The sequence below is a fragment of the Salvelinus alpinus genome, chromosome 1 (genome assembly GCF_045679555.1).
Source record: "Salvelinus alpinus chromosome 1, SLU_Salpinus.1, whole genome shotgun sequence".
Lineage (NCBI taxonomy): Eukaryota > Metazoa > Chordata > Actinopteri > Salmoniformes > Salmonidae > Salvelinus > Salvelinus alpinus.
In genome coordinates, this window is record NC_092086.1 from 101,111,069 (window position 1) to 101,130,389 (window position 19,321).

General features: G+C 41.9%; 2 protein-coding genes across 6 annotated transcripts; both read left to right on the forward strand.

The window, feature by feature from the left end:
• Positions 1–1,816: 1,816 nt before the first annotated feature.
• Positions 1,817–7,890, forward strand: LOC139536837 (protein phosphatase 1 regulatory subunit 3B-like). 3 transcript variants are annotated; one of them, XM_071337510.1, is made up of 3 exons: positions 1,857–2,179; positions 3,282–3,366; positions 5,622–7,890. In XM_071337510.1, the coding sequence occupies exon 3, from the start codon at positions 5,669–5,671 to the stop codon at positions 6,512–6,514; it is 846 nt and encodes a 281-aa protein (XP_071193611.1). In that variant the 5' UTR covers positions 1,857–2,179; positions 3,282–3,366; positions 5,622–5,668; the 3' UTR covers positions 6,515–7,890. The 3 variants fall into 3 exon arrangements, with proteins under 3 accessions (XP_071193602.1, XP_071193611.1, XP_071193595.1); XM_071337501.1 differs by lacking the exon at positions 3,282–3,366 and having other exon boundaries at positions 1,817–2,179; XM_071337494.1 differs by lacking the exon at positions 1,857–2,179 and having other exon boundaries at positions 2,191–3,366.
• A 91-nt stretch (positions 7,891–7,981) lies between these two features.
• On the forward strand, positions 7,982–11,763 carry LOC139536850 (myb/SANT-like DNA-binding domain-containing protein 4). 3 transcript variants are annotated; one of them, XM_071337543.1, is made up of 11 exons: positions 7,982–8,440; positions 8,732–8,802; positions 8,890–9,066; positions 9,157–9,218; positions 9,301–9,387; positions 9,475–9,516; positions 9,585–9,758; positions 9,838–9,873; positions 9,972–10,526; positions 10,806–10,917; positions 11,012–11,763. In XM_071337543.1, exons 1-8 carry the CDS (start codon positions 8,283–8,285, stop codon positions 9,871–9,873), a joined length of 807 nt encoding a protein of 268 aa, XP_071193644.1. In that variant the 5' UTR covers positions 7,982–8,282; the 3' UTR covers positions 9,972–10,526; positions 10,806–10,917; positions 11,012–11,763. The 3 variants fall into 3 exon arrangements, with proteins under 3 accessions (XP_071193644.1, XP_071193636.1, XP_071193627.1); XM_071337535.1 differs by having other exon boundaries at positions 9,585–9,873; XM_071337526.1 differs by having other exon boundaries at positions 9,585–10,526.
• The last annotated feature ends 7,558 nt before the right edge of the window (positions 11,764–19,321 follow it).

Below are 19,321 nucleotides of genomic sequence, written 5' to 3' on the forward strand. Positions count from 1 at the left end.
TACATTGCTCTTTTTTTGGTATGGTTATTAGCAAAGCACACATGATCCCAATTTTAACTTCAAGACACCAGCAATTTGAAAAAAACTAAAAAGTAGATTTATTGGCACATTGAAGCATAGTGAGCGCCGTATTTTAAAAACTCAGTGGATAGTGCTAAAACAATGACATCATATCTGAGTTCTGGCATCGTTACACACAATTGCCACTAATGAGAGAGAGCCTCAAATATCACATTCATGTATACATGAATGCCAAAGTTGGTTCCTGTTTCAGTCACTTCTTTGGTCACGTTCGTGTGGATCAAATAAAAACACCCTAATGATTGGTTGAAAGGGATTTGGTAGTAGTTTCTAGGCGCATCGTTTTGTGTCAAGAACTGCAACGCTGCTGGGTGTTTCACACTCAATAGTTTCCTGTGTGTATCAAGAATGGTCCACCACCCAAAGGACACCCAGCCAATTTGACACAACTGTGTGAAGCAGTCAAAATGTGCCAGTATCCCTGTGGAATGCTTTTGACACCTTGTGAGTGTGTGATATGGGGGTTGGAGACGTGTTTATTTGGACATTACAAAGAAAAACTTTTAGAAACAATGGCAACACTGCCATGTTGCACAGAGCCATGCTGTTGGTAAACCACAACAGTGTCCAACTCAGCTGTCGCAGATGCACCTCCCCCAACTTCACTCCTTGACTTTTCGTCTACTTTTCATCTAGCCTTACTGCTCAAACACACCCAATGTAACACAGATCGGGTTTAACAGGTTTAAAAGCATTCAATACATGTTTTTGGGGGACAATCAAGTCATATATTGCTAACTAACAACAAAATAAATTGTAGTGTTTGTGATCTAGGACTAGGTAATGACTAGCCCAATGGTGTAAATGCAGATGGGCAACCCTCTCCTTCAGCCTTTTTATTTATAGCCACTGATTATTAGGGCTGGTAATTGCCAGGGACCTCACGAAACGATATGATCTCATACTCAGGTGCCGATACAATATGTATTGCAATTCTCCCGATTCTGTCACACCCCCACCTGCTCCCCCTCTCCAGCGCTAGACATCGCTGGTCTACTAACCACCGGTTCTGGCAACTGATTATATGCACACCTTCTCCACATTATTACGCACACCTGGACTTCATCATCACCTTGATTACCTTCCCTTTATTTAGCCTCAGTCATCAGGCAGTATTGGTTTGTTTTCATGTTCAGTATGCATCTCCTGTTATGTTCATTTGCCTTTCATCATTGTTATTAAACTCTCATTCTGTACCTGCTTCCTGACTCTCTTCGTGTATGTATTGTGATTCGATACTGCGATTTGATGTTCCAAACATATTGCTCACTATATGTCTGCTGCAGCGAGACGTGAAAATGAGTTTTGATCAGTAACGGAACTAAAAGAGCTGAAAACACGTTGGCAGACTATTTAAAAACATAAAAAATATCAGAGTCCTGGTGCAGGTGCAAATACAGCCGACTAGCGCTAGCTAACACTACCTATTTTTACAAATCGATACTAGCGGAGTCCAAACATCGATATAATATCATTCAAAATAATATTGCGATATGTAACTATTGATTTCCCCCTTACTACTGACGATCAGTTGGGCTACAGGTGATAATGCTTATTGCAAAACAGCATAATCTGATAATATGGACCAATATGTTATTGGGTTTAATTCTATTATATTGAGATTATGTTTTTATTTTCATTCATTTTGGAGTAGAATGTCCTTTGAAAAAGTCACCGGAACAGACGGTCTCACAGTCGTTCTACAAAACCATAACCACTGTCTCGAACAGGCCCCATCATTCACCGAGCATTCCTTCACGGCCTACTGTGATTGGCTACAGGTACACGTTCACGTGAAACCAGCATGTTTTCTTTTATTTATATACCCTGTGAACCCAGTATGGCGTTTAAAGCAAGAGCCGGTGGCATGACTGAAACTGGATACAGTTCGTGAAGTTGCGACAGGTCATTGATTTGTAGCAATTATAGAGTAACATTGCTGCAAAAGTGATATCTATACCTACATTGTAGCCCACATATAAACGACACGGAAGAGGAGCTTTTACCGCTGAGGACCGTGCAATGGTGATTTCTGACTGGTAGACAGACGTACCCTATCACTTAATTAATTGCAAATATTTCTCACAAATTGCACAAGGTAAGCTTGTTTCTTGACTGAATAAAAATATAACTTTTGTGTTAGTTACTAACCACTCCAGTTTGCAGTTTTTAGTAACCTAGCCTATAACATTGAGTTCACTGTTTTTGTTCCATATTCAAAGAAGCTGAAACCAGCGGTATATTCATTACGGAAACCGTTTAAGAACCAAACTGAGCAAAACTCGGAACTTCTATTGGACAAATTCATTTTGGTCCGTCCCTTTTCGTTCCTGTAGGTTCTGTTTAAGAAACGTTTTGCAACCGAATGGGCTGAATGAATATACCCCTAAAAGAATAGAGCGGAGAACGAATCTCATCTGGCGTAATACTTAATGCAGGGCACGAATCTCATCTGGTATAATACTAAATACAGGACAGCATGTACGTAACACTGAGTAAATAATAGCCATATCTGTATCATTACTGTTCTGAAATCCATGTAAGTGGTTAAAGTTTAGTAGTGTAGCCAAAAAAGTCTGGCAAATTAGCTCTCGAGAACCAATGGGGGCATACAGCCAGCCCTATACAAGGCGCTAGCATTGGACTAGCCAGATATTAGCCAGAATAGGTCCGACCTGTGTATTCAGCAGTAAGTACAGCTGGAGAACCCCACAGGTCGGAACGCACTTTTTTTTTTGTCCTCATACTATGTAACAGAAGCCACAGCAGCCATTTTCATTTTGGGAACGGCACGTAGAACATCGCTTTGAACCACAATGTACAGAGCCATGCTGTTGGTAAACCACAATGTATAGTCCAAGGGGGCGTGTTACTCTTATTAATCCAATTATAGAATATGATCGTTCAAATTGAATGATATTAGTATGTTTAACTTTCAAAATGTTCAGACGCACTCGTAAAATGTAAAAGTATTAAACTTTTTAAAATGCTTACATTTAAAAATGTTTTACCCTGTAAAATAGATTTTTATAACGTTTTCCCAAATGTTCTAATTTACCTTGTAGTTTGAAAAATTTAAGTTGAAATATTGGTGGTTAGGAAAACAGTGATTTCTAAAATGGTTCAAGTGGACGCTAATATTACAGTGCAGGACAGAGACCCAGCTCATCCACAGTAGTAAATGAATGTGTGCATTTGAGGCGAAATCTTTCACAGGTGCCCCAGAGCAGACAGGACAGCGGGTAAAGGCGAATGCTGTGAGTCAAGGACTGGGGCCTTTTGTGGGTGAGGTTTCACTGTTCACACACATCGTTTCTCCCTGCAACTTCAGACTATAGGTATAATCTAACGACCATGGTGCGCTATGAGCACAACCAAGTGAAGAAACTGTTGGCTCTGCCACTGACATGCAAAGAGACCTAGGATTGAGTCCATGTCAGCCTGCACTCTGAATTTGCTACAACGTTTTGCTGCATGGTCTTAAGTGAACACTAGGGTTGTGCCGATCTCGTTATCGTATCCGTTTTATCACAGTTGATACTCGTAATCAGATTGACTTATGATCGGAAAACCCGGAAGTGCGCTGTAAATACAGCTGGAGAACCCCACGGGTCTGAACGTACTGACGCTATCAAATCGAAGATTATTAAAATACTAGCTACTAGTTATGTTTTTTTTTGTCCTCATACTATGAACCAGAAGCCTATCACTCAGAGCGCATCTTTGTTCAAAGGTAAACGACCCCGACAGATGAAAATGCACATGATTTACTAAGTCCTATTCAATTATCAACAAAATAGGCTAATAAATAGCCTAATGCATGCATGGCTGGCTACTACTGCTTTCATTTATTCCAGACACAGATTTAGATTAAGTTAGGCTAAATCGCTTGCCCCATGTTTCACTTTCGAGCGGAGTGAAAATATTCTTTCCCGACACTTAAACTATCTACATTTTTTATTTTCTAATGATCTGTCGCTCTGTAAACATGCCTAGGCGAGAATAAATAATATCAAGCAAGCATGGGCTTGGATCACGAAATACCGACAGATGTCGTTAGAAATAGAATAGTTATACGGACAGACAAAGTAGGCATACCAAACAACGCCAACTAGTATGACAAAAACAACCATACGCCTAATGCAAAGTTTACAGGAACTACAGTGCATTAGGAAAGTATTCAGACCCCTTCATTTTTTCTACATTTTGTTACGTTACAGCCTTATTCTAAAATTGATTAATTGAAAAACATCCCCACAATATGATGCTGCCACCACCATGCTTCACTGTAGGGATGGTATTGGCCAGGTGATGTCTGATTTCCTCCAGATGTGACGCTTGGCATTCAGGCCAAAAGGTTCAAGCTTGGTCCCCACAGACCAGAGAACTTTGGAGCTCTGTCAGTGGCCATCAGGTTCTTGGTCACATTCCTGACCAAGGCCCTTCTCCACTGATTGCTCAGTTTGGCTGGGTGGCCAGCTCTAGGAAAAGTTGTGATGATTCCAAACTTCTTCAATTTAGGAATGATGGAGGCCACTGTTCTTGGGGACCTTCAATGCTGCAGAGATGTTTTGTTACCCTTCCCCACATCTGTGCCGCGACACAATCCTGTTTCAGAGCTCCACAGACAATTCCTTCGACCTCATTGCTTGGTTTTTGCTCTGACCTGCACTGTCAACTATGGGACCTTAAATGGACAGGTGTGCCTTTCCAAATCATGTCCAATCATTTGAATTTACCACAGGTGGACTCCAAACAAGTTGTAGAAACATTTCAAGGATGATCAATGGAAACAGGATGCACCTGAGCTCAATTTCTTGTCTCATAGCAAAGGGTTTTATTACTTTTGTAAAAAAAGGTATATCAGTTATTTTTTTAAATAAATGTGTTAACATTTCTAAACCAAATTTTGCTTTGTCATTATGGGGTATTGTCTGTAGATTGAGGGGGGAAATAATTGAATCCATTTTAGAATAAGGTTGTAACGTAACAAAAAGTGAAGGGTTCTGAATACTTTCCCGAATGCAATGTATGCTGCCTAGTCAGATATCAGTGGACTGATGACAGTGCTGCTGCCTCACCACCTCAAGACAGGACTAGCCAATCAAGTGTCAAGTACATGAAATGTAGGTATGGAGACAATAAAAAAACAGCATTTCAGAAGGCTATAAATGATCATCTTCCCTTTTTTCAAATGACTGTACAAATACACCTTGAACAAGAAGGTTAGAGAATACCTTTTGGTAACTTAAACATTGATCTTATACAACACAGAGGCATGTGATGGCTGCACATAAATCGGGACCTCTGTCAGCTGAAATAGGCTATTTCCTTTCATGAAAGTCAAAGACGCTATGTTTCTCTGTGACCACACATGTAGCCTACTGTTGCACAATGTTTTGTGTGCAAATTCAGCAAGAATACTGTATGCATTTCAGTAGAGAATTTGTTCTCTGGCAAACATTGTCTGAAGCAGATGTCGAATGACAATTGTTTCACCACAACTTTCTGGTATGTTTTTTTTTTTTTCTTCCCCTTAGTGTATTTGGCCTTTTTCCTCAAGTCCACCAGGCTGATTGAGTTTGCCATGCCGCTCTACCTGTCGAACGACGACTTCTGCTACAGGACCCCAAAGTCACTGGAACCACTACGACCCTGTCTGAACCCTTGCCTGAGGTTCAAATCCTCTGCTCCTCCTAAACAGATTAAATCAGAGGGTGCTATTCATGAGGAGAATGGGAAACCCAAAAGGCGAGTGTCCTTTGCCGACCACAATGGCCTGGCCCTCACCAAGGTGAAGGTTTATTCCTTGTTCGACGATGCCATTGACATTCCACTCAACATCACAGATCTGTTCAGCGCTGCGCTCAAATTAACAGATGAGGACAGACTGGTGCTGGATTTCACCCAGCCCTCTTCTGACTACCTGCTCTTCCGCCAGCGTTTGGAGACCGAGCTTGTCTGCTTGGAAAACTGCATGTTGAAAAAGAGGGCACTGGCTGGAACTGTGAAGGTAAAAAACTTGTCCTTTGAGAAGTCTCTAAAGGTGCGTTTGACCTTTGACACCTGGAAAAGCTACACCGACTTGGAGTGCCATTATGTCAAGGACACATACACAGGCTCGGACTGTGACACCTTCTCCTTCGAGGTTTCCCTTCCAGCTGCACTGATACCACACGAGAAGGTAGAGTTTGCCATCTGCTATGAAGTCAATGGCCAGACATACTGGGACAGCAACCAGGGCCAGAACTACAGGATTATCCGGTCTGCTCTGAAGAGTGATGGCCAGGGTAGCTTCAGCAGTACCCAGCAGATGCACTCCTTTGATTTGGGAATTCACTTCGATCACTACGGTAGTCCCAGGTACTCCCATGGGATCTGCCCAGAGTGGCCAAGATATTCAGGATATGAGGAGATTCGACCTTACTACTGAAAGAAAAAAAAAATCATACTTAAAGGGATACTTCAGGATTTTGGCAATGAGAGTCGTATTAATTCGTAGATACCATTTGTATCTGCGTGCAGTTTGAAGGAAGTTGCTAACTAGCGCCAGCGCAATTGCTAACTAGTGTTAGCCCAATGACTGGAAGTCTATGTGTATCTGCTAGCAGATACCCATAGACTTTGTCACTGTGCTAATGCTAGTTAGCATTGGCTCGCAAAACTACCTCTAACTTCCTTCATACTGGACACAGACATAAAAACGTCTCTGGGGAAGTAGATAATGGGCCTCATTGCCAAAATCCCAAAGTATCCTTTTAAAGTGTGTTTTTGTTCAAAGGGCTGTTCCAGATCAGTTGTGAAATGTTTTAATTTCTTTTAAAATTCACTCAACAGGAGGCCAGTCTTGCCATGCTCGGTGGAACAAAAGCAATAAGAAAAAGAAAGGGGGTGTTATAAGGATATTAAGGTTTTTGGATGGGGGCTATATACTCTCTGTGGATGATCAAAACTTCAATGCTCAGATGGGACATTTTACTGATTGCATGACCGGTTTAATAAACAGAAATTTCTCAGTGTAGGTGTTTACTGGACCATCTATCTTTTGTATCTTTATCTATGTGTTGAGATGAGCCATTGTTGACTCAACAGGAAAATTACACTAACTGGTAAGACTAATTAATATAATATCAATGTAGCCTATTGAATATGAAATATATTTTTTATCACAAAAAGCAACAAAACAAGAGATTATGCAAAACAACTATCTCATGAAAGAGAAAAGAGCTATAGCTGATCTAGTTAAAAAAAAAAAAAACTACTTGTATAGCTTTTCACTTATGATGATCTGTATGATGCACATAACATGTATAAATGTCTGAATAATTGGAAGAACGGTGTTTCTAATTATGGATGTCAAACTCAGTGATTTAAATAATCTATTTGGAAACCAAACGTCCATGTCCTCAAGTCACATTTCTTGAGTTCTTTAATTTGATGTCTGTTAAGTAATAGACCTCGGAATTGAAATGGGGCCTTTAAGTCACTTCTGGATTTGCACCATACGTTTGTACAAAGTTCATTCTGGTGTGGTTGTGTGTTAATTCCTTCCATTTTTAAAGGAGGGAACGGTAGGAATTAATTTGGGACTCAACTTTAGAAATGCACATTTCTGTTTGCTCATGTTTTCATTTACTCCAATTGAAATGTTTTACTGTGTTCACTATGCTGCTTGATGTAAATAAGTAATTGGATATGTTTTTAAAAACAAGTATTAGGATGGATTTTGTAGGTCAGATAAATTATCTTTTTAAGATGCTGTATTATATTGATTCTGAAAACGTGAAATAAATGTTCAGAGCTCAAGAATATTTTGTTAGTTTAAACTCTTTGAAGTACAGAGGTGGTATTATTACTGTGGGTGATATGAAAAGCTTTTTGATTACAAATCGGTAAATGATAATGGGTATCCTTTGAAGCAACCTATATCTACTCAGGGTTTTCTAAAAACTAACCAGCTTCAGTTAGCTTCACATTCCAGCTCAGGGGCCTGTTGCACAAAAGTAGAATTAAGACATCCGGGATAAATGACTCAGCTGAGCTCAATGAAGCCAAAACGTGCGTCCAGGCTTAATTGGTTGCACAAAGACCAAGCCAGGATGAGCAGACACGGATTCATTAAGCCAGGTGAAACCAATCCTGGATAGGTGCGCGCTCACGGCTCACTCAAATAGACCCCGCCACAGATTAACTGATTTACCATGGCAACTAGAGCCGCGTACTTTTCCCCGTCGGAAGCACAAATCCTCATGGAGGCATACGAGGAGGTAAAAGATATAATTAAGAAGAAAGGCAACACCGCCACAGTGATAAAGCAAAGAGAAAAAGCGTGGCAAAGTATTGCAGACCGCCTGAATGCGTAAGTAGTGCACAATTACACACTCACCGCTCCGCTGAAACATCACAATTACAATTCAAATATTTAATTCACATCTCCAAAAATGCAGTTGTACTGTAATTATGAAACGGTTAAATTTTTATTTGAAATGCACTGCAGATATGAGTGAAATTGTGTAAAGTAACTCCATCACACTGTATAAAGCTATGATAAATTTTTTGATATTTTTACTGAAAACAAGACAAAAATACCAAGTAATTTTTTGCAGTGTGACTCCATTAAATGTGTGTGTGTGTGTGTGTGTGTGTGTAGATTAAACATGAACGGGCCAAAACGGACATGGCAGCAGGTCAAAATCAAATACAAGAACATTCTGCAGAATGGTATGGTCCCTGACTAATATTTAACAAAGCACAAGCATATATTGTACCCAGAAGGTGCCTGCTCACACATTGTCTGTACTGTTTTAGCAGTGAAAAAGAATACCCACAGACAAGGCACGGGTGGTGGGTCACCAAAGGCTGACCTTACCCCAGCAGAGGACATGGCCTTGGAGCTAAATAAAGGCAGGCCCGTCTTAGAGGGGATCCCTGGGGGGAAAGAGACGAGCATAGGTTCCTCCCAAGATGCCACCCGCTTCATTCAAGGTATGTCCTTCCATCTCTACATGGGATACAACCACATTCATATTGAATCAATTTGGACTGTCTGACTTTGGTTTACCTATTGCCTTGCAGTGTCTGGCAGCACTGTGTTCCTGTTAGAGCCACCAGCACAAGCACCAGACGATGCTGATCCAGTGAGTACTCCATCAAAGGCATACTGTAGGCCTGGCATGTCTTGTCTACTAGCTTCAATATGAATCCGATTAAATGTGATAGGGTGAAGGCCCCAGTGCAGCAGCAACAGCACATGATGGAGACGATGATGAGGAGGAGACCATCTCTCTGGATTCCAGAAGGCATGAGGTATCATGTTAAGACTGTGAAAGTACTATTTACTCTACAATGGTGAGGAGTCCTCATCAAAATCAAAAAATCTAATTTCTTTTACAGGACCCAGATGCTATACAGTGGGAAAACCAGCCTGGCAACATAGTGCGTATTAATAAAAGGACACCACATCCTGCCAAATTCCAGCTGCGCTAATTGTATTGTGTTCACAGAGCTCACAAGCTATCAGAAAGTTGTATGGCAACCACCTCCGGCGCCAAATAGAACTGGCAGACATAGACATTCAGTACAAGAAGAAAAAGATGGAAAATCTTGCACTGGAGTCCGAAATAAAAAAGAGGACAATTAGGAAACTGGACCTTGAAATAAAAAAACTTGAGAGGGAGGTGAGATATGCCTTCAATGTACACTGTATGCTAACTGTAACACAAATGTATTAATCATTATTTTTCTTTCCTCCCCCAGCTCCAAGAAGATGACACAGCTCAAAATAAAAATTAGGTATATTCTCGTAAAGTCAAGTGAGCCATGACATATGAGCTCTTATTGTGAGCACACAGGACGGTGGCATCTTTCTAAGGTTTTTTTTATTTTCCCAGCAATCAGTACAACCAAGTCATCGTTATAAGGCATCGCCCTCTTTTGCCCACCCCCCCAGCACCAGGTGTGGCCACTAGCCTATATGAAGGCCCAAAATTGTGTGTTCCTTTCTGCTCTGACAATGGCATGCCCATTCGTGCGAGATGTGGTGGATGAAGAAGCACTTGTGCTGAGGAGAGCCTTCAGGCGAGAAAGGGTCTTCAGGGACCGGTTGGACCCACTGGCCTTCCCTGATGACCATCTATATGAAAGATACAGGTTTTCTGCAGATGGCATCAGGTATCTATGCAGACTACTGGGTCCCAGGATTAAGCACCGCACTGCACGGAGCCATGCACTGAGTGTGGAGCAAATGGTTTGTGTGGCCTTGCGCTTTTTTGCTAGTGGAGCCTTCCTGTACTCAGTGGGGGATGCAGAACAGCTGAACAAGGCCACAATTTGCCGCACAATAAGGAGTGTGTGTCTGGCTATCAAAGCATTAGCAGATGTCTTCATCTCCTTCCCTGGCCACAGAAGACTCTGTGACATCAAAGAGGAGTTCTATAGGATTGCAGGTAAGAGGATCTACAAATTACAGGACAACTGTTAACACATAGTAGGATACTCATTACTTTGTGTGACAGGTTTCCCCAATGTCATTGGTGCAGTGGACTGCACACACATAAGGATAAAAGCCCCCTCAGGTGCCCATGAGGCCGATTTTGTGAATAGGAAATCCTTTCACAGCATTAATGTTCAGGTGAACATAACTTTTTGATATTGTCCATTGACGAACACTGCATTGCCAGTGATGTGCATTGATTGGTGTAATATTCCTCATCTTATGATTTCAGATGGTCTGCAATGCTGACTGTGTGATCAGCAATGTTGTGGCAAAATGGCCTGGCTCAGTCCATGACTCCAGAATCTTTCGGGCCTCTGAAATCTATCAGTGCCTATCACAAGGTAAGCCACACAACCCCTATTTATAACCATCATGGCTGTGTCAAGAATATCACTGTGTTTATGAGGTAGTAATGATGAGATTTTGTGTTGACAGGTGAATTCTCTGGTGTGTTGCTGGGAGACAGGGGGTATGGCTGCCAGCCTTTTCTCCTGACACCTTTCACAGACCCCCAGGAAGCACAGCAGGCCTACAACCATGCCCATGCCAGGACCAGGGCCAGAGTTGAAATGACCTTTGGCCTCCTGAAGGCACGCTTTCACTGCCTTCACAAATTAAGGGTCAGCCCTGTTAGGGCATGTGATATTACTGTGGCTTGTGCTGTCCTCCACAATGTGGCCTGCCTGAGGAAGGAGAGGGCCCCCAGAGTGCCACCAGCCATGGACTGGGACAATCCGGCAATCTTCCCTGATGACGACAGTGGTCGGCTGCTGAGGGACCAATATGTGTTGAATTATTTTAGTTAGTATGTGTGCTTTCAATTTTGGTTAAATATGTCCTGCGGTGGCAGAGGAATTTGGTTTTTTTTGGGTTCGTTTTTTGACGAATTTGGCCTCTTACGATGTTTGTGCGGTATACTGTGTGTAATACAAGGCTGCAGGGAGGCTACTGCATCCATTCATTTGTCTGTTCAGTTGATGTGTATGGATTTGTCCTGCATTTATTTTAGTGTGCAGACATGCAGGGTGTGTTATATACAGACCTTTGAATGTGTATGTATCATTTTGTATAATATGCTTGGATTCTGTGCTTTCCATCTTGTAGAGTCACTGTGACTTCAGTTTCGAAAGGAGCTGATGGTTTACCTGCTTTGTTTTGTCCTTATTCAATAAAGGAACATAATGTTACACATTGTGTTTTTATATTCATATGGAATGTGTATTTGTTTATATGACAGAGTACTAGGGCCACACTGAAGAAAAAGGATAAAGTCATAAATTTATGAGGCTGGTTCTTTCTGCAGAAAAGCTACATATTGTTTTTACAGTTTTGATACTTATGACAATGTGATACTTAATATTCTGGCACATCAGCATGTCTTTGTTTATGAAACCATACTGAAGTACAATTTCACGAAATGCCCCACATCTGTCATTTTAACAACTGTCCTCCTTTAAAACAACTGGTTACAATATTATGACTTGTGTTTTTTTCCCCTCTGTGGCCCTAATATTCTATCATTTTATATATAGCCTTATAGTCTATGGGAAACTGTAAATTATCTAATGATAGCAACATCATCTAAAAATCATTTTTTATCCAAAATCATTGAAATTAATGATCACAAACGTTTAAATAATAACAGTGGGTCTAGTTATATGTGATAACAATGTATAGTGAGCAGTGAAATAACTATTGGTTTCCATTTGTGGTGACTGCTGACTGACATTAGGGATGAGATTAAATAGATCCTGGAATTTAGCCTGGTCTGGAGCAGGCTAGCTCCACAGAATAAATCTCCATGGTAATTTATACCATAACATATCCTCCTGCCCCCTATCCATCTTTAGTGCAACCGGATTACGGATCAATTGAGCCAGGATCACCAAGATATCCTGGCTTAATCCCTTATCCTAGTTTTGTGCAACAGGCCCCAGGCTTCATCCTTAATACGACAGTGGATATTGCTCGTCCGCCTGCCGCTAACTTAAGCAGGCTTGTAACTGCGCATGCATGTCACACATGGCTACAAGTATGGTTAACTACATATGTGGAGTGTCTGAAAGTGGGTGTGTCAACAAGTGGGAGGATCAACAGCGATTATACCAGCACTCTGTAATTAGACGGTTTTGATTGAGGGTGTTTTTCGTTTCTTAACATATTTTTATTGGTCAGTTCCCGACTGAAACAAGACTGGGAGATCTAAAAGACACTCTTCTTGATAGAGAATCATACTGTGCCATTTGTTAACAAAACACACAAACACCTCACTTAGTCTTAATAGTAATGTTGATGTCAGTTATTAGTCTACCGGTTTATAATTTATATAATATCAGATCAAGAATAGACTGAGTTTCAGAAGAAAGGTATTTGTTTCTGGCCATTTTGAGCCTGTAATCGAACCCACAAATGATGATGCTCCAGATACTCAACTAGTCTAAAGAAGGCCAGTTTTATTGCTTCTTTAATCAGAACGACAGTTTTCAGCTGTGCTAACATAATTGCAAAAGGGTTTTCTAATGATCAATTGGCCTTTAAAATAAGCTTGGATTAGCTAACACAACATGCCATTGGAACACAGGAGTGATGGTTGCTGATAATGGGCCTCTGTACGCCTATCTAAATATTCCATAAAAAATCAGCCGTTTCCAGCTACAATAGTCATTAACAAGGTCTACACTGTATTTCAGATCAATTTGATGTTATTTTAATGGACAAATGTGCTTTTCTTTCAGAAACAAGAAACAAGAACATTTCTAAGTGACCCCAAACTTTTGAATTGTATGTATGGTACCAGTCAACAGTTTGGACAGAGGTACTCATTCAAGGGTTTTTCTTTATTTTTACTATTTTCTACATTGTAGAATAATAGTGAAGACATCAATACTATTAAATAATGCATATGGAATCATGTAGTAACCAAAAAGGGTTCAAATCCAAATATATTTGAGATTCTCCAAATTAGCCACCCGTTGCCTTGATGGCATCTTTGCATACTCTTGGCATTCTTTCAACCAGCTTCATGAGGTAGTCACCTGGAAAGCGTTTCAATTAACAGGTGTGCCTTGTTAAAAGGACATTAGTGGAATGTATTTCCTTAATGTGTTTGAGCCAATCAGTTGTGTTGTGACAAGGTAGGGGTGGTATACAGAAGGTAGCCCTATTTCTAAAATACCAAGTCCATATGGCAAGAACAGCTCAAATAAGCAAAGAGAAACAACAGTCCATTACTTTAAGACATGAAGGTCCGTCAATATGAAACATTTCAAGAACTTGGAAAGTTTCAAGTGCAGTTGCAAAAATCATCAAGCGCTATGATGAAACTGGCTCTCATGAGGACTGCCACACAAAAGGAAGACCCAGAGTTATCTCTGCTGCAGAGGATAAGTTCAATAAATCAAAACAAATGTATTTATATAGCCCTTCTTACATCAGCTGATATCTCAAAGTGCTGTACAGAAACCCAGCCTAAAACCCCAAACAGCAAGCAATGCAGGTGTAGAAGCTCGGTGGCTAGGAAAAACTCCCTAGAAAGGCCGAAACCTAGAGAGGAATCAGGCTATGAGGGGTGGCCAGTCCTCTTCTGGCTGTGCCGAGTGGAGATTATAACAGAACATGGCCAAGATGTTCAAATGTTCATAAATGACCAGCATGGTCAAATAATAATAATCACAGTAGTTGTCGAGGGTGCAACAGATCAGTACCTCAGGAGTAAATGTCAGTTTGCTTTTCATAGCCGATCATTCAGAGTATCTCTACCGCTCCTGCTGTCTCTAGAGAGTTGAAAACAGCAGGTCTGGGACAGGTAGCACGTCCGGTGAACAGGTCAGGGTTCCATAGCCGTAGGCAGAACAGTTGAAACTGGAGCAGAAGCATGGCCAGGTGGACTCGGGACAGCAAGGAGTCATCATGCCAGGTAGTCCTGAGGCATGGTCATAGGGCTCAGGTCCCCTGAGAGAATTAGAGAGAGCATACTTAAATTCACACAGGACACTGGAGAAATACTCCAGATATAACAGACTGACCCTAGTCCCCCGACACATAAAGTACTGCAGCATAAATACTGGAGGCTGAGACAGGAGGGGTCAGGAGACACTGTGGCCCCATCTGATGATACCCCTGGACAGGGCCAAACAGGCAGGATATAACCCCACCCACTTTGCCAAAGCACAGCCCCCACACCAAAAGAGGGATATATTCAACCACCAACTTACCATCCTGAGACAAGGCCGAGTATAGCCCACAAAGATCTCTGCCACGGCACAACCCAAGGGGGGGGCGGGGCGCCAACCCAGAGAGGAAGACCACGTCAGTGACTCAACCCACTCAAGTGACGCACCCCTCCTAGGGACGGCATGGAAGAGCACCAGTAAGCCAGTGACTCAGCCCCTGTAATAGGGTTAGAGGCAGAGAATCCCAGTGGAGAGAGGGGAACCGGCTAGGCAGAGACGACAAGGGCGGTTTGTTGCTCCAGTGCCTTTCTGTTCACCTTCACACTCCTGGGCCAGACTACACTCAATCATAGGACCTACCGAAGAGATGAGTCTTCAATAAAGACTTAAAGGTTGAGACCGAGTCTGCATCTCTCACATGGGTAGGCAGACCATCCCATAAAATGGAGCTCTATAGGAGAAAGCCCTGCCTCCAGCTGTTTGCTTAGAAATTCTAGGGACAATTAGGAGGCCTGCGTCTTGTGACCATAGCATACGTGTAGGTATGTACAGCAGGACCAAATCGTAAAGATAGGTATGTAATGCTTTGTAGGTTAGCAGTAAAACCTTGAATTCAGCCCTTGCCTTAACAGGAAGCCAGTGTAGAGAGGCTAGCACTGGAGTAATATGATAAAAAATTTTGGTTCTAGTCTGGATTCTAGCAGCCGTATTCAGCACTATTTGAAGTTTATTTAGTGCTTTATCCGGGTAGCCGGAAAGTAGAGCATTGCAGTAGTCTAACCTAGAAGTGACAAAAGCATTGATACATTTTTCTGCATCAATTTTGGACAGAACATTTCTGATCTTTGCAATGTTACATAGATGGAAAAAAGCTGTCCTTGAAACAATCTTGATATGTTCGTCAAAAGAGAGATCAGGGTCCAGAGTAACGCCGAGGTCCTTCACAGTTTTATTTGAGACGACAGTACAACCATCAAGATTAATTATCAGATTCAACAGAAGATCTCTTTGTTTCTTGAGACCTAGGACAAGCATCCTTGAGTTACCAGCCTCAGAAATTGAAGCCCAAATAAATGCTTCACAGAATTCAAGTAAAAGACATCTTAACATCAACTGTTCAGAGGAGACTGTGTGAATCAGGCCTTCATGGTCAAATTGCTGCAAAGAAACCACTACTAAAGGACACCAATAAGAAGAGACTTGCTTGGGCTGAAGAAGGTTAAACCAAACCCTTATATCTTTTAAAGGGTTAATAAATGATGTTATGATAAACTGTAAGGTCTCTTGTGTTAACCTGTTTTGAGTGTTGTGACCTTCAGACACTATCAGAAGGCGTCTACATTCAGATTCCTCCTGTCTGGATCCCACCGTGGTTATCTGGTTTTCCGAGAACACAAGGCTGCCACAGACCTGATGAAACCAGCCACCTGTCAGAATATGCTAACACTCGTTCACATCGTTATGGCTCTATACTTGTGATGAAAGGTCCAAGTTTTGGTCAAACCCATTTCTGAGTTTTTACTTGCTGGTAAGATGGTTCCTGCTGTCGGGGAGGTTAGATTTATTAAAATGTTGTTGCTAGGGAAAGTTACGTAAGGGGGATTGGGGAGGCTATATGAGTTACAGGATGTCTTAGACTTTTTTGCATTACTTGGGAGAGAACTATCATATACTGTATTCTATCAACTTCTGCCTACAATTGTATTACTAAAAGGAATATATTACTCCTTAAACAAGAGTCTGTGTTTCCTTTCCATTACTAATGTATGTTTGATAATTATATAGACCTGATCATTTGTTGAAGAAATTGACCAACATTTTGACGAACTAGCCAGGAGTCAGTGACCACATCGCTGGACTGACCATTGATCCACGTCAAGCGCTACAAAATTTTAAGGTAAGCAGACGCCTGTTATATCTGAAGTCTGTAATTATCTATAGAACGTTGTGGTTAATGAGTCATTCTGGCAAGTAAGTGGCGCCTCGCTATTAAATTTATATGAACCTACATTTCTTTGTAATAGTGGAATAATTGTTACACAACCCGTGGGAGGAAGACCACATAGGTGGAAATAGGTTATACGTTCCTGGGTTACATGTTTATTATTGTGAGACTTGGTGAGTGGATTTAAGGTGAAATTCCAAGTATAAACACCGATTGTTGAGATTATTCTGATAAGGTATTCTGTAATTGTTCTATGTATCATGTCTTCTGTGTGGTATGATTGGATGGTGGGACATTTAAATCAGGAGTTCGTTATAAACAATATAATGCCCGTGTATTTGAATTAGCTGAGTGGACATTCGGATCAGATGCTGGAAGAGTTGCCTGTGGGGGTATAAAACTTAATACATACATCCTTGCTGTATTAGGAAATAGACCTACCCGTGTGTTACTGACCCATGTTATTTTAAAAAGAAATAGTGTTGAAGTAATAGTTTCTCCCTTGGAAGGAAAAGATTATCACAGAGATCCCAGGATTGTTGTGGAGGTTAAATCATCTTGAACCATTTACTATTTCGTGGTTGCTCCATATTTATTTTGTTATTTTTTAATTTAAAAAATTCACCTTTAATTAACCAGGTAGGCTAGTTGAGAACAAGTTCTCATTTGCAACTGCGACCTGGCCAAGATAAAGCAAAGCAGTGTGACACCGATAACAACACAGAGTTACACATGGAGTAAACAATAAACAAGTCAATAACACAATAAACAAGTCAATGACACAGTAGAAAAAAGAAAGACTATATACAGTGTGTGCAAAAGGCATGAGGAGGTAGGCAATAAATAGGCCATAAGAGCGAATAATTACAATTTAGCAGATTAACACTGGAGTGATAAATGAGCAGATGATGATGTGCAAGTAGAGATACTGGTGTGCAAAAGAGCAGAAAAGTAAATAAAATAAAAACAGTATGGGGATGAGGTGGGTAGATTGGGTGGGCTATTTACAGATGGACTATGTACAGCTGCAGCGATCGGTTAGCTGCTCAGATAGCTGATGTTTAAAGTTAGTGAGGGAAATAAAAGTCTCCAACTTCAGCGATTTTTGCAATTCGTTCCAGTCACTGGCAGCAGAGAACTAGAAGGAAAGGCGGCCAAATGAGGTGTTGCTTTGGGGATGATCAGTGAGATATACCTGCTGGAACGTGTGCTACGGGTGGGTGTTGTCGTGACCAGTGAACTGAGATAAGGCGGAGCTTTACCTAGCATAGACTTATAGATGACCTGGAGCCAGTGGGTCTGGCGATGAATATGTAGCGAGGGCCAGCCGACTAGAGCATACAGGTCGCAGTGGTGGGTGGTATAAGGTGATTTGGTAACAAAACGGATGGCACTGTGATAGACTGCATCCAGTTTGCTGAGTAGAGTGTTGGAAGCTATTTTGTAGATGACATCGTCGAAGTCAAGGATTGGTAGGATAATCAGTTTTACTAGGGTAAGTTTGGCGGCGTGAGTGAAGGAGGCTTTGTTGCGAAATAGAAGGCCGATTCTAGATTTGATTTTGGATTGGAGATGTTTAATATGAGTCTGGAAGGAGAGTTTACGGTCTAGCCAGACACCTAGGTATTTATAGTTGGCCCCATATTCTAGGTCGGAACCGTCCAGGGTGGTGGGCGGGCGGGTGCGGGCAGTGAATGGTTGAAAAGCATGCATTTGGTTTTACTAGCGTTTAAGAGCAGTTGGAGGCCATGGAAGGAGTGTTGTATGGCATTGAAGCTCGTTTGGAGGGTAGTTAGCACAGTGTCCAAGGAAGGGCCAGAAGTATACAAAATGGTGTCGTCTGCATAGAGGTGGATCAGGGAATCGCCCGCAGCAAGAGCGACATCATTGATATATACAGAGAAAAGAGTCGGCCCGAGAATTGAACCCTGTGGTACCCCCAGAGACTGCCAGAGGTACGGACAACATGCCCTCCGATTTGACACACTGAACTCTGTTTGCAAAGTAGTTGGTGAACCAGGCGAGGCAGTCATTAGAAAAACCAAGGCTATTGAGTCTGCTGATAAGAATACGGTGATTGACAGAGTCGAAAGCCTTGGCCAGCTCGATGAAGATGGCTGCACAGTACTGTCTTTTATCGATGGCGGTTATGATATCGTTTAGTACCTTGAGCGTGGCTGAGGTGCACCCGTGACCAGCTCGGAAGCCGGATTGCACAGCGGAGAAGGTAGGGTGGGATTCGAAATGGTCTATTAACTTGGCTTTTGAAGACTTTAGATAGGCAGGGCAGGATGGATATAGGTCTGTAACAGTTTGGGTCTAGGGTGTCACCCCCTTTGAAGAGGGGGATGACCGCGGCAGCTTTCCAATCTTTAGGGATCTTGGACGATACGAAAGAGCGGTTGAACAGGCTGGTAATAGGGGTTGCAACAATGGCGGCGGATAGTTTTAGAAAGAGAGGGTCCAGATTGTCTAGCCCAGCTGATTTGTACGGGTCCAGGTTTTGCAGCTCTTTCAGAACATCTGCTGTCTGGATTTAGGTGAAGGAGAAGCTGGGGAGGCTTGGGCGAGTAGCTGCGGGGGAGGCGGAGCTGTTGGCCGGGGTTGGAGTAGCCAGTAGGAAGGCAT

Coding starts and splice junctions, on each gene's coding strand:
- LOC139536837 (XM_071337494.1), top strand. CDS start 3,267: ATGTGTGCATTTGAGGCGAAATCTTTCACAGGTGCCCCAGAGCAGACA. Junction 3,367..5,621: donor AGGACTGGGGCCTTTTGTGG/GTGAGGTTTCAC, acceptor TCTTCCCCTTAG/TGTATTTGGCCTTTTTCCTC.
- LOC139536850 (XM_071337526.1), top strand. CDS start 8,283: ATGGCAACTAGAGCCGCGTACTTTTCCCCGTCGGAAGCACAAATCCTC. Junction 8,803..8,889: donor CAAGAACATTCTGCAGAATG/GTATGGTCCCTG, acceptor GTACTGTTTTAG/CAGTGAAAAAGAATACCCAC. Junction 9,388..9,474: donor TGGATTCCAGAAGGCATGAG/GTATCATGTTAA, acceptor TTTCTTTTACAG/GACCCAGATGCTATACAGTG.